Source organism: Meriones unguiculatus, chromosome 11 (genome assembly GCF_030254825.1).
Source record: "Meriones unguiculatus strain TT.TT164.6M chromosome 11, Bangor_MerUng_6.1, whole genome shotgun sequence".
Taxonomy (NCBI): Eukaryota; Metazoa; Chordata; class Mammalia; order Rodentia; family Muridae; genus Meriones; species Meriones unguiculatus.
Window position 1 is genome coordinate 74,377,340 of NC_083359.1, and position 13,891 is coordinate 74,391,230.

General features: G+C 36.2%; 1 protein-coding gene across 9 annotated transcripts in view; it reads right to left on the bottom strand.

The window, feature by feature from the left end:
- The window catches only part of Smg7 (SMG7 nonsense mediated mRNA decay factor), a 68,146-nt gene that overhangs the window by 25,361 nt on the left and 28,894 nt on the right, over positions 1–13,891 (bottom strand). For 8 of the 9 annotated variants that reach the window (XM_021632866.2, XM_021632862.2, XM_021632868.2 and 5 more), the window contains 7 exons: positions 11,115–11,146; positions 8,699–8,816; positions 7,046–7,178; positions 3,353–3,524; positions 2,097–2,168; positions 1,014–1,164; positions 552–687 (listed from right to left, as the gene is read on the bottom strand). In XM_021632866.2, the coding sequence (XP_021488541.1) occupies positions 552–687; positions 1,014–1,164; positions 2,097–2,168; positions 3,353–3,524; positions 7,046–7,178; positions 8,699–8,816; positions 11,115–11,146 (814 nt within the window). The remainder of the gene's footprint in view (positions 1–551; positions 688–1,013; positions 1,165–2,096; positions 2,169–3,352; positions 3,525–7,045; positions 7,179–8,698; positions 8,817–11,114; positions 11,147–13,891) is intronic. The other variant, XM_021632863.2, reaches the window with a different exon arrangement.

Below are 13,891 nucleotides of genomic sequence, written 5' to 3' on the forward strand. Positions count from 1 at the left end.
AGCGAACAAAGGAGCAATGAAGAAATACAACAATATTCACAGTATCTAGCTTACTGCTGACTCTGGTGCCTTAAAAACTGATACTGAATAGTCAAATACTTCAATAATATATTTAAGACTCTTAAATACATTTAAAATAAGGTGATATGTATTTTAACTTTTTCCATTATACATTTAAACTGTCTTGTTTCTTAATAATATTTTTCCACTTTGACCTCTTTTGCCAACTGGCAAGAGGTCAATGAGAAGGTTGTTTCAACATGTCTGGATACCACAGCTCAGATAACAAGAGGGTAGCTGGATGTGAAGATTTCATATATTCCGATTTAACTTTTATTATGAGTTTAAAATTAAGTAACAACACAGGAAGGAAGTAGGAGTCTAGTTCTTGGGTACAGCTCAGTAGGAAAGCATTTGCCTCGCTTTGCAAGGCTCTGGGTTCCAACCCCAACACCACAAAAAGACAAAAACTATGAGTTAATTTTCTTCAAATCTTAAGCTTTCTGACTTAGAGAAGACAAGCATTTTTCTGTTTTGTTTTTAACTCAAACCTTAAAATGTTCTTCCAACTTCTCTCGAAGAGGGCTCAACTTTTCCAAACTCTTACTCAGGTATACATGACCGTGAAATTTAATAAAGGCCTTGATGAAGTCAGAAACACCCCACTTGGTTTTCAACTCATCCCGGCTAGAAAAAAAAAAAAAAAAGAGAAAGAAAAACTTGAATGAATCTTAATCAGCAAAATTAGTAAGCTCCTAAACTGGATTTGGCTTGCAAGTAGCTTGAGCATCCAACAGAGAGAAAAGGTTTTGTCTAGGTCTAGCTTCACAGCCACAACTTAGGTAAGTCAGCATTCAGCACATACTGGGTAAAAGCACAAAAATCATGATGTTATCTATAGTTTCATAGGTAAAAGATGAATAGATCATTTTGGCGTTTCCTGGACCAAAATTTGAGAGATTTCGGTTCCAGGTTACACAAAATATTCTTGGAAAAAAGGCAGTCCTACCTACCTTTCCAGTGCTTTAGAAAGTGCTTTTTGTAGATTAGTGGAGGCAGCTGGGAAAGGGAACTTCACAGCGATGCTTCTGCAGTAGTAGAAAATTGTGGTCAGGTGGTCTCCTTTGGAAGAAGCTAAGATAGCCAACTGATTGTAAGGCTGACCTAAAGGAAAAAGTTAAGATTATAAAGTCACCAAGAACTAATCTTGATATCAAAATACAAATGCTCAGTTAAATCCTTGAATTAATAATGCAAAATATTGTATAAGGCAAGTCTTATGACTATACATTATTAGTGATGACAATCTTATCATTTGCAGTGTAAAAAGTCACACTCTTAAATATTGAGTATGGTAGCACACACTTGTAACCTAGCAGCTATTTAGGAGGCTCAGACAGGAGGATTAATGTTCAAGGCCATATTGGGCTACGTAGCTAGATGGTCTCAAAGCAAACAAACCAAAACTCATAAACTTAGGATCAATACAGTAAGCACTCATGGTTTCACAAAGGGTTAGCTAGTAAATCTCCTTGGCTCTGTTAGGTGCTAAGGGCTCATTACAAGCACTCAGCTCTGCTACTGAGGTATGAGGGCTGCAGGCAATATAAAATAGACATTGTATCCAGATTATCACTCTACTTGAGACAGTTTCTAGAATCTAAAGACATTTCAACATGGCTTAGCAGAATGATTTGTAACAGTAAGTATATGTTATTAAGCTCTTTAATTCAAGAATGCCCATCTTGGGGCCATCAAAAGTATTATCTTTTAGGTGACTAGTAAGTTTTCTAAGGAGAAATGGTTCTCTTAAAAGATCATTATTCTTTAGATCAATTAAGTATGCTAGAGTTGTAGAAACTCTATTAGATCACACTGACTAATTCCATTTATGTTGGCTTACTAACAAAGTAACCTTCTTAAAAAAACCTTATTTTAAGTATATGGTATATAAAGTTAAAAGGAAACCATGAAACTCAATCTTGTTGAAATTCAACATCTACTGCTTTAACACACCTACAAAGTAGAACCTATTTTCTAAAGTGCTATAAAAAACGAAGGAACATGGTTAACCTTAAGGTGACAGGCCCACTCACCATTGGAGGGGACAAGCTGAGCTGCATGCCTATAGTAGGATTCTGCCTGGCTGGTCTGGTTTCTGTATCGAGCTGAGAAAAAAAAAACAAAACAAAATGAAAACTCAGTTTTAAACCATATAAATATGCACAAACATACACAAAACCATCAGGAGGGCATGTTCAAAACAGCTACTTATAAATTCTAAAGATAATAAAGACATTAAATTTACTTTAAAGACCATTAAAGACAGAAAAATTTAAAACAAATTAACGATAGGATTATGTGTGAAGTGTCCATCCGGCCTTCTCTACTTGGGACATTCAGCATGTAACCAATTTTAAAGCTTACCTAGCCCCCATTTTCAGGTCCTCCAGTGTCATGCATCACCAGCTCCCACTATGGACTATGCTGGTGACCTGGAGCCGGCCCACAAGAAGGGGTGAGTTATATGGCACTTAAAAACAAAACAAAACAAAAAACACTATACAATATGATCTGAAAATTAAGTATTTCTTCAATATTTTATAGTGATCTTGAAAAATGTCTTGTATCTTATTCGTATCTTATTATGTGTGTGCAAAGAAGACATTTAAAGCAAAACCAACCTAAACACACTGTAACTGCATCTCCTTCAGAGCTCACTGATATTCTGATGTGACCTCTCAAAGTGTCACTCATTTATGGCATTAAGAAATCTAAAATCTACTAATTTAAACATACTAATGTTCCGTATTCCTTGTTATTTCAGGACAAAACATAATCCTATAGTTAATTTGTTTTATAACCTTTTTAGGTCACCTTAAAGGAATGAACAGAAAAATAAGTTATATAATAACCCCAGGTAAAAATGTGTATAATGGAAATGCAAATTTAACCTTTGAAAGGAAGCAGCACATAAAATGAGCTTTCAGTGCACCAGTAGGAAGAAATAATAGACAATCTAGTTCTAAAGAGGTAATTTATAAATTTTATCTGTTGCAAAATAGTACACATTTCTAATTTAGAAAATACAGGATCACTTTGATAATTCACCATTGGCTACATTTTTAGTGTTTACTACTTGCCTAGACCTGGAGAATGTAAACTTTAATGAGAATTTTTTCAAAATTCTTCTGCCAAATCTCAAAATGTGAAGAAATGTAAGTTCCTAGAAGTGAATTTTATAATTTCTTCATATATCATTTTAAACCAAACATGCATACTTGAAGTTTCTTCCTATGACAACTCCAAAGAAAAGAATGAATGTGTCATTAGTTCCTTTCCAAAGGCTCACCAATGTCTCCAAGGTGGACGAGGCAGTGCTGGCAAATGTAGGAACAGGAGCTAGTCTGTGGCTTCACTATGGCGCTGGTGTGCGTCTGTTTATTGCTAATAATTCCCAACTGGGAAGACTTCACACGGCACGGCAAATCTACATTAAACACCGTACACAGTTCCTGTAATAACTGAAGAAACATAAGCAAAATTCAGTATGTATAACAGTAAACTTTACACACAAGATTATGTATCTAAGTACCACATAGTACTGAGACTCCAGTAAGAACTGTATGGAGATTAAATGCAATCTCTGATAGGGTGATTCTCATTATCAAAGCATTTTTAAACACAGCATTTTGAAAAGACATTCAGCAAGGACATAAAATAAACTCCATGAAATTATCTACTTCTCTTAAAAAAAAACATAAAAAACATTAAATATTGGTTGGTTACAAATGTTTCTAAAATGCAAGACAGGTCTTGACATTTCTTTTCTTAAGTTCTAAAATGATCCACTCTTTATTCTGAAGGTATGAGGGGACTCTGCTCTGGCCAGTTACCTCCTAAGCTTGTGTGTGTCCGTTATTCCATTCTGTTCTGGTTCCTGTCTGTTACACCCTAGCCCAATTTTTTCACTTTAAACCATTCATGTGTCTTTCCTTTGGTCTAACCATATTAAGGTTTCCTATAGAAAAAAACAAAACAAGAACAGAACACAAAACCAAAACACTCTTTATTGACCTGAGAGTCCTTCCAACAATCTTATGTCTTTCTCTTCTCAACTAGAGAGGGAGTCCACCTTTTCCTCATCTGTTTTGTCAAAACCTCCTCACTCTTTTCCCCCACTACCATCTTACTTCCTTCAAGTCTCTCCTACCCCTATCCACCGCTGGTTTACTAAAGCATCTATCAGACACTTTGCTATATAGTAGCTGGCCAAACACAACGATCACCTCCACCTCTAACCCATTATCGGACCTCCTGCTCCATTTAAATCTGTAGATCGTAGTGCTAGCTAGCTCTTAAGCTTTTTTCCCCCAAACATTCTTTTCACTTTCCTTAATTCTAAGCCTCCCTCACCTGTCTTGCCAAGCATTTGAAACTTGTCTCCTTCCTTTTTGTTCACATCTTTACATACAACCACATTCACACAAATGTCTGCCTTCTATCAGGTACATGGTAAACAACAGTCAGTCAGTACTACAGTACTAGACAGTTCCTGGGATCCTGAGCCCCAAGAGAAAAACTGTACTGTCTTTTTTTCCCTCAGTTCCTCACTCTGCCAAGAATGAAGAATTGACTATGAAGCAGATTATCACTTTTACATAACATAGAAATTTGATAGTGCTTTCTTCTCCCGTTTTCTTAGAGTAAGGACTATTACTGTGCTGGCTAGCTTCATGTGAACTTGATGCAAGCTATACAGTCACTTGGGAAGAAAATGCACCACAAGCCTGATTGGTGCAGAAGAGCCTGGCCCCCTTCGGGTGGTGCCACTCCTGGGCAATGGTCCTGGGAGTGGTGTTTAAGACAGCAGGCTGAGCAAGCCTTGAGGAGCAAGCCAGTAAGCAGCACTCCTCCATGGCCTCTGCACCAGCTGCCTTGGGTTCCAGCCTTGAGTTTCTGCCTGGACTTCCCTAGATAATGAACTTCAAATTGCAAGTTAAAATAAACTTCTTCAAGTTGCTTTTGTTCATGGTGTGTTATCATAGAAACAGAAACTTAACTAAGACAATTACTATTTTCTTCTATGGGAAATAACAAAAGCATCTTACATGAAATGTTACATGCTTTCATTTTTACTAAGATTCTGGAAGTGACCAAAGCACTAGGTTTTAGGTAACGAAGTCAAAACCATTTACCAAGAAAAACCGACTATGGCAATCAAATAACAAGCCTTTACTATCTGCTTTCCTTCTATGTTATCCTTTAAGTATTATTTTACATGTTTATGGATGCTTTTACCTGAATGTATGTACCATCAGATTCCCTGAACAGGAGATACAGACAAGTTGTGAGCTGCCTTGCGGATTCTAGGAATGAAGTCAGGATTCTCTGGAAGAGCTGCCCAGTGTTCTTTCTTAACCACTGAGCCATCTCTGCTCCTGCTTTAAATTTTAACTTTATTTGTGTGTGTGTGTGTACATAAATGCCATTATACACTTGCGTAGGTCAGAGGGTGTGTGCTCAGAGTCAATTCTCTTCTTCCACTACAACATTCAGATGGCTAGACATCTTTATCCTCTGAGGCAGCTTGCTAGCCCAATATACACTGTTTGTTTAAATTTTCAGTATTTGTTCACTTGAACATCAATCCCCTTTCCAGAAGCATCAATTTATGTTACTAAAAGTTGGCATAAATTTTAAGAATAAAAATGGTACTTGAGGTTTTTCAGTAAAGACCTGTGGTAGATTTTTATAGTAAATAACAAAATATCTCCCTCCATCTTTTTCCTTCTTTCCCAGAGGCAGAGTCTTACTGTGTAGCCCTGGTTGGGCGGGCCTAGAACTTGTTATGTACACCAGGCTGGCCTCACGTTCACAGAGATCTGCCTGTTTCTGCTTCTGGGATTAAAGGAACATACTACCATTCCCTAAAATAAGTAACTTCTACAAGATGACAGTTATTTAGTATCTTCCAATATAGACATTGTTTTCCTTTTCTTCATCCAATAAATGGTTAAGCCAAAACAATATATAGCTAATACATAGGTGGGAGCAAGCAAAATAGGGAAAATTGGCCAAGAATTTCTTCAGTTCACAGTTTATAAAATCTTATCATCACAAGGGCTGCTGAGATGGCTCAGGGGGTAAAGGTGATTGGGCTGATGACCTAAGTTTGATCCCCGGGGCCCATGTGGTAGAGTAAACTGACACCCAAAAATTATCCTGCCTTCTACCCATGTGCCTGTCATGCTACACATGGCAACCCCTCCAACACATAAAATAAAATCAATTTTAAATTTATTATTCATTTAATTACAAATAGATGAAGCACAACGAAAATATTTACTTAATGTGTATTTATTTATTTATTATTTACATACACATATATGCACTACATACATGTAAAAGGCCATGGAAGTCACAAGAGGGCATCAGATTGTATGCAGCTGGAGTTACAGACAGTTGAGAGCTGCTATATAAGCGAGAGCTCTGGTCCTCTTTCTACAAGAGCTCTTAACTTTTGAGCTATCATCTCTCCAGCCTAAAATAGCTATTTTCCAAGGAATTATGCTTAAAGAAAATCCCATAAAAATTTATTTATTTGTAAAGTACAATAAGATGTGACTAAGAAAAAATATGAAGAGTGTATAGCATATTTTTCAAACTGAATGAAATAGTTTCTTAGATGGGTGAAAATAGTTTCATGATCCGTATAAACTCCACTGTGTAAATAATGCTAGGAAAACCCACTTGATATTACCACTTTTGACAACTCATCTGGTACAACACAGCTAATACTGTCATAATGACTCTCTCTGCCAATACTGGAGCCTGAACCCTAGATCTCATACTACATTCTCAAACTTAAGTCTGCATTTTTTAAAATGGTATTATGAGTAATTTCAGACATCTATCTATAGTATGTGAGATTATATGAGATCAACTTTCTGGTGTCTCATAAAGTATTTACATGCACAAAAGATGTGTACAAAGAGCTGGGTACCACAAAGCCATGAGAATTCATATACAAAGCTGAACTCACCTGAGTATAGAAGCCACTAGCTGCCTCTAGGAACAGAGAAAGGTTTGCCTGGACTTCACTCCGATTTGGGTTTGCTCGGTTCTTTGCTTGGCCTTGTAGTGTTGTGATCTGATTCTTAAAGGCATGATTCCAGCTGAAAACAAAATAATTCTATTTGGTATAGTAGTGACTCACTGGGCAGACACTGGTCCCCCTGAGAACAAGAAAGAACTGTTTGTTATGTTATACCACACCAAACAGTAAACCAGCAATAAAGTTTTTTTTTTTTAATAACTTCAGGTTTTTCTTTGAACAAGACTAGACCAAACATGCATTAGAATGTAACTGCCTTTAGTAGACACTTACCAAATGCTCCAGTAAGTAGACTGTGGTTGCAACTATGAACTTTTAGAACTCTTATAGTAAGACCTACTTAAGAATCCCAGTAAGATCAAAGTAAAATAAGATATTAGCGATTTTAACACAGTGGGCCAAAAATAATTACACCCTACTCAAGTGACACACTGCGGGGTGCTTTGTACATACTAAGTAAGGTCTGTCATTTACTTTCCCCAAGCTAATTATCTATAACATTCATTTCCATTCCTATTTAATGATTTTATTTATCTTACAGGTTAAGGCTTAATACTTTCTTAACAACATGAAATAGAAACCACATTTCAATTTTGGTTACTTAAACAACCCAGAGCTGAAATACATTATATGAAAATGACATTAGTCAATATTATTATCAGCTTAAGTTCAATTTTAGTGAAATGTAGTATCAAAAGCCAACATCAAATTTTGAGGCTCTAGGCCTTATGGTTTTAAAAATAGTTTAGGACGTCTGTCAATACTCCTTCAATATTAGTGATAGTTTTTACTGTGGACTCAAATATCACAGACATGACTTCTGATTAGTTAGCTAAACTACTAGATTTTCTACAAACACAGAACATAAAAAGCATAGAAGAAAAAAAGGGAAGAACTAACTTCATCACAACTTAGACTAGTGGGCCTTACTAGACAGAATGTTTAAGTTTCTACCAAACTAACAGTCCCTGTTTCACTTTATAGGCAAGATCTTCTACAAAAAGCCATTATTTTACTCACTGGGTAATCTGGTTATCTGCCATTTCATCCTTCATTAGAAAGAACAAGTGGAATAGTCTAAACAAAAAATCTTTCTTTAATTTTCTGGGGAGTAGGAAGGAAAATATAGCCATGTATTTGATTAAAGGAACTTTTCTTACAATGCAAATACACCTTTCTGATGAAGAAAAAAGATGACTCTGTTCATCTTTTTCTTAATCATTGGGCTAAGTCCAAATGCAAAATCCTACTGATCAAAGAAAAGTTTAACTATAAGACTTAACATAGATAAACTCATAGAATTTGAGATACCATACATATGTTTAGCTTTATTTATTCCAGTATGCTCTAAAAGTTGCCTTTGGTAAAATTCAGATCTAAACATTATTCCTCTTACCTTCAAAGATTATACCTGAAAAAACACTAATGGTTAAATGTTTTGTTTTTAAAAAGTCACAAGTATTAGAATTTCTGGGAAAAGCTTACACTAGGGTAGATTGAAAAAACAACCAACTAACCACCCTGTTTCAAAATCTTGATGAAATTCCTGAGCACAGGGGCGCCCCAAGTGCTAATACTTACAGATCCTGTTCCACTTTCTTGTCTAAAGCGTATTCCAGATCAGTAACTAGCATTTTCTGGTACAAGTCCTGCAGAGCTTGTCTGGATGTCCAGACCTCAGCTGGACCCAGCTTAGAATCTGTATAACGAAACAAACAAAAAGCCACCATATAGTTAAGTCATTTAATCCACATCAATGATTCCTTCTCTCTCCATCCACCAACACAAATCTGCTCTCAGCATCTTCTGTCCACTGCTGCAGAAGTTTTATGTTACTGTGTCTCAAATGACTTTCACCTACTGCCTTTCTGCTAATGACTAAATTTGATTTAAAATGTTTTTATTTGTCTTTTAGCTAGTCTTAAAAACCTTGTGTGCATGTGTATGGAGCCTATATGTGAGTGTGTGTGGGTGTATAGCCTGGATGAGTAAGGGAGGGCAACAGCTATCCTCTTCTATCACTCTCCACCTGTTCCTTTGGGGCAGTCTTTCAATGAGCCTGCAGCTTCAGGTTTTTCAGTGAGGCTGTCAATTATAAAGTTCCAGTGATTCTCCTGTCTCTACCTTCCCCACCTTTTGGGGTTACAGCTATGCCCAGAATGATTTTCTGTAGTTGCTGGCCAGGCCCCATGCTCACTCATGAAGCAAAAACTCCTGTGTGCTGACCATTTTCTCCAACCTGTCTTTCAACTTTAAAATAACATTGTGAAATTAAAATGGTCATTAAAAGAAAATTCACCCTTTGCTTCTGGTTTAATTTCTGCCTATTCATGTCACAGCAGGTCATATATCTCACAGTAAGTTACTATATTTAAAATAATTGATTTATATCAAATTGTTTACCCCCTTAATCTCTACCCAAATCATGTTTATTTTGAATCACTTCTACAAGGATCCTCACAAAACTTTTATCAGCTTACCATCCAGCAGATGCCTGGATTATTCCTACTCTATTATGCCACCCTAATGAAATAGTAAGAATTATTTTCATAGATGGAACATGGCCATCCAAGGTCCTTATAAAATCAGTCCATACTATAACCATTTTATATGAAGAAAGGGCAGAAGCCTGAAATTAAACTGCTCAAATAGCCAAAAGAGTAACTGTATCTAGGATAGAATTAGGAAGTCAGTCTCTGACTGTGTGTTTATGAACTAGAGCCACATTTTTGGCCAAAGTCCTGTAGGGTGAACAGCTCAAATGCTGACAGTATACTGCCTCAGCAGAGCTACTTAATGAACTTTTCAATCATATTTTTCCAATATCCAGTTAAACAATTTAATTCAATCTAGAAGTTTGCTGCTGTACAATGTCACAATTTCCACTCTATTTAGGATGGTTAGAAGTACCTATAAGCCATCATAATCCTATTCAGCAAAGAGAACATCCTGAATATTTGAGCTAATACAGAGGTTTGCTGGCTAGTAAGATTTGGGTCTTATACACAGGGCTTTAGGGGACTGTAGATGTCATTCAAATAAGTAAATGTAAACACATGTTCAATACTTCGAAAAAAATGTATGGTATATGCAGCTTGTTGCACAGATAATACTTCTGACACTGGTATCACGTAATATGGATGATGGCCAGAAATGTGTTAACAGGAACAGTAGCAGCGAATACACTGTAAGCCTTCTTCTTTTGCCTTGTTCCTTATGATACAGTATTCAGGTTCTTAATAAACACTAGCCTGTAACTGTCAAAGCTAAAAAAAACCACCATCTCCCTAGTAGTTAGCATATGCCCTCTTGAACTGCAAATCTTGGCTAGAATGCTGGCTACCAATCAATAGTAGATGAAGTCTTCGTGGGTCAACCATATAACTAAATTCCCCCAACTTAGAACATTATCTACCTAGTATCACACATCTGACAGGTTAGGCTAACACATGCTATTTTGAAGGATCACTAGCTTTTAATTATCTGCTCACTTTAGCAGCTAAGTCTAAAATTTCTTCCCAAAAGGAAGCTATTACTCAGAGCAGAAAAGATGTGTGAGAAAAGATAGCTCACTGCATTTCATCCTTTCAGTGCAGTTTTTCTATAAACATTTTTCTTGAAGGTTTACTTACACTTAGGTTTGAGTCATTACAAATTGAAAAGAACATTTGCCTACAAAAATATTAATCAAACGCCACACCTTTATATAGTTACATGGAATGTGAATTATATCTTAAATTATTAATAAAAGGTTCATAAACATTAAATGATTGTACACATTAATAACAATTCAAACGTGGCATATACTACATTAAGCTCCTGAGAAATATTTAAGGAAAAATCCAAAGAATAAGACCAATAAACATTTAAAGCAAAATTAGTATTTCTCTTGGCAACTAGTACAGGGCTTGGTACTATACCTTAAGTGAGAAAAGAAATTTTCTTCCTTTAACTTAATAGAATAAAAAAAGTTGTAAAAAAAGAAGACAGCTAATACCTGTCATTTCAGCCTTCAGGACTTCTGCCTGCCTAGATGAGAAAAAAGAACAATAGTTAAAAAACAACAAATTAGCATAAACACAATAAACACTAAGTTTAAAATGCATTACAATGAGGCTATATATATGGAGAGAAATTTATGCCCTCCTTTAACACCTAGTGTAGCACAGGTTTTGAGAAACTGATGTCATAACTTAAAAATTACTTCACAGATTAAACTGGTGACTTCTCTAAAAGAGTCATTTCTTGTTCTCCAAATCTGAATGTAAAGATAAAAAAGCCCCTCCCTTCCCATCCTGAACGCCTTGACAACTAGTTTGCTTTCAATTTACTGGTTATCATTAACATTTCAAATTTCCTCCCTTCTCAAACTGCTCTTTCCTAATCCTTTTCCCACTGGCAAATGACTGTCACATAGCCCTGCTCTGGGAAAACAATTCCCACAACTGGGTATTTACTGCACTTACACAGCCCTATGAGATCAAAGTTCATCTTAAAGGACCGCTCTTTTAGCATTCATCAGGACATGATTACTCTTTCCCCTTTTAGACAATCATGACATTCCCTTGCTATTGTACCTTTCCATCTCTTTGGCATTCAAATATATTCAAGTTTTCCACACATTAAAAAAATAAAAAGCTAACTTTTCCCTCTGTGAAATTCAAGAATTGTCTGCTATTGGAGAGATCCTAAATTGACTTCATGGTCCACACATAACCTTAACTCCACATTTCATTCTCTTAGGAATTTTTTTTTTCATCTTGGCAAGTTTTATTGGCTTTCCAGCTGTGGAAGGCAAAACCCCCAGAAGTCCTTCATGACAACCTTCTTCCAAAGCCTTAATATTTACCAATTCTAGAGAAGTGATGTCCTCTAAATACTTATTGGACTTTCACTGCATTACTTCTTTAGCCACCTCCCCATGTTATCTATCACACCACCCATCCCTCATTTGAAATACTGCAAAATATATTTTTGAATTCATGCTTGATCTTATAAACTACCCACCTGAACGTAAAACGTTTAGTATTTTCCACTATAAAATTTTTAGTGACAAATTCTTTAGTCTCTGAACTTTCACCACTCTTCTCTCCTTAATCTAGTGGTCTGCCACTGGACTTTTGAAAAGGGGAGTCCCTGGGCTAAGCACACCACCTTCCCTTTACTGGCCAATAAACTACTTATACTTTCTGTCTGAGTTAGAGCACTAGAACTTCCTTGAGAAACCCATGAGGTAAGGAAACCCTTAGGCTCCCAAAGTCACTTTATAATAAGTAGGTATCACAGCGTTTAAAAATACATACCATTAGAATCCCTTTTCAACTAGCATAAAGCCTAGTAGGAACTCTAAAATATGCTTTCCCACAAGGTTCTGGTATATTCTTGCATAGGAGAATGAGGGCCCAGCTCAATAGGGGAGGTGCTGCTCCCAGGAGAGTGGTCCAGAGTTGTGTAAAAAATTGAGAGGATAAGCAAGCAAGCCAATAAGCAGTTCCTGCCCTGGATTTCCCTTTATGACGGACTATTACTGGAAGTATAAGTAAAATAAAGCCTTTCCTCCCTAAGTTGCTTTTGCTCGTACACCTCTTTTGTGCCTGGAACCAGCATAGAGCAGAAGAAAGTGTTAAAAGTTGTCGTGTGGCTGGGAATGGAACCAATATCCTCTGAAGAAAAGCCAGTGTTTTTACCACTCCAGTCCCCAATGCCTATAAATTTTATTCTTATAGTCTTTCTTTATAAAAAAAATAGCCACTTTTTTGTTTGTTTTTTCAAGAGAGAGTTTCCCTGTGTAGCCTTGGCTGTCCTGGACTTCATTTGTAGACCAGGCTGGCCTCAGACTCACAGAGAGCAGGCACCTGCCTCTGCCTCTCAGAGCATTGGGATTACAGGTGTATGCCATTGGGCCCGGCCCAAGACTAGTCTTAATGTCCTCTCTCAGCAGAAAATGTGACCAAAGGTAAGGGTTTTTTGTTTGTTTGTTCTTACTTTAAGCTGAAGGAAATCAGTGAAAGGAATGAATATACCAAGGATCCAAAAGTTAAATCTCTATACTCTTAATAATAAAAACACAATTAAATATAGCTATTAAATTTTAAAAAATCAAAATTATTATATACATTGTTTTTGGACTTTTTATTTTGCTATGTATTACAAGCTAGCCTTGAACTTCCATAACCATCCTGCCTTACTCTCCCAAGTGCTGGGACTACAGGTATGCCACCACACCTAGCAGCTTTTAGTTATTCATTAAAAGAAATAAAGTATGCCTGTTAAACAATAAAGAAAAATGAAATTAAAGGGCATGGATCAATAATAATAAATACACTGAAAGCTACAATCAAACAATTCACATGGAGAAAACAGAATCAAGATCTATAAATATATTTAGTGCATTCTAAGCACTAGCAACTTTAAGAGCTAGCACTATAATACCATTGCCTGACATTGTTCTAAGGGCCTAGTATAAGTAATAATTTAATATTTACTATGTGCTATTACTGTCTCCATTTTACACTTGAAGAAAACATAAGCATGTAGAGATTAAGTAGCAAGCCATGGTCACAGAGTTGGAAGTAGTAAAACTGTAAGAAAAAAAAAAATTCAAACGTATGATAGTAACAGCCCATAGAACTGGAACACTTTTTCAACCTGAACTTCTGACCAACTTTCTCTGTTAAAAACAAACAAACAAAAAACTAAATTAAAAAAAAAAAAGTCAGTGTAAACTCACAGCTATCAAAACAAAACACACAAATGCTAAGCCACTCTCCTTTC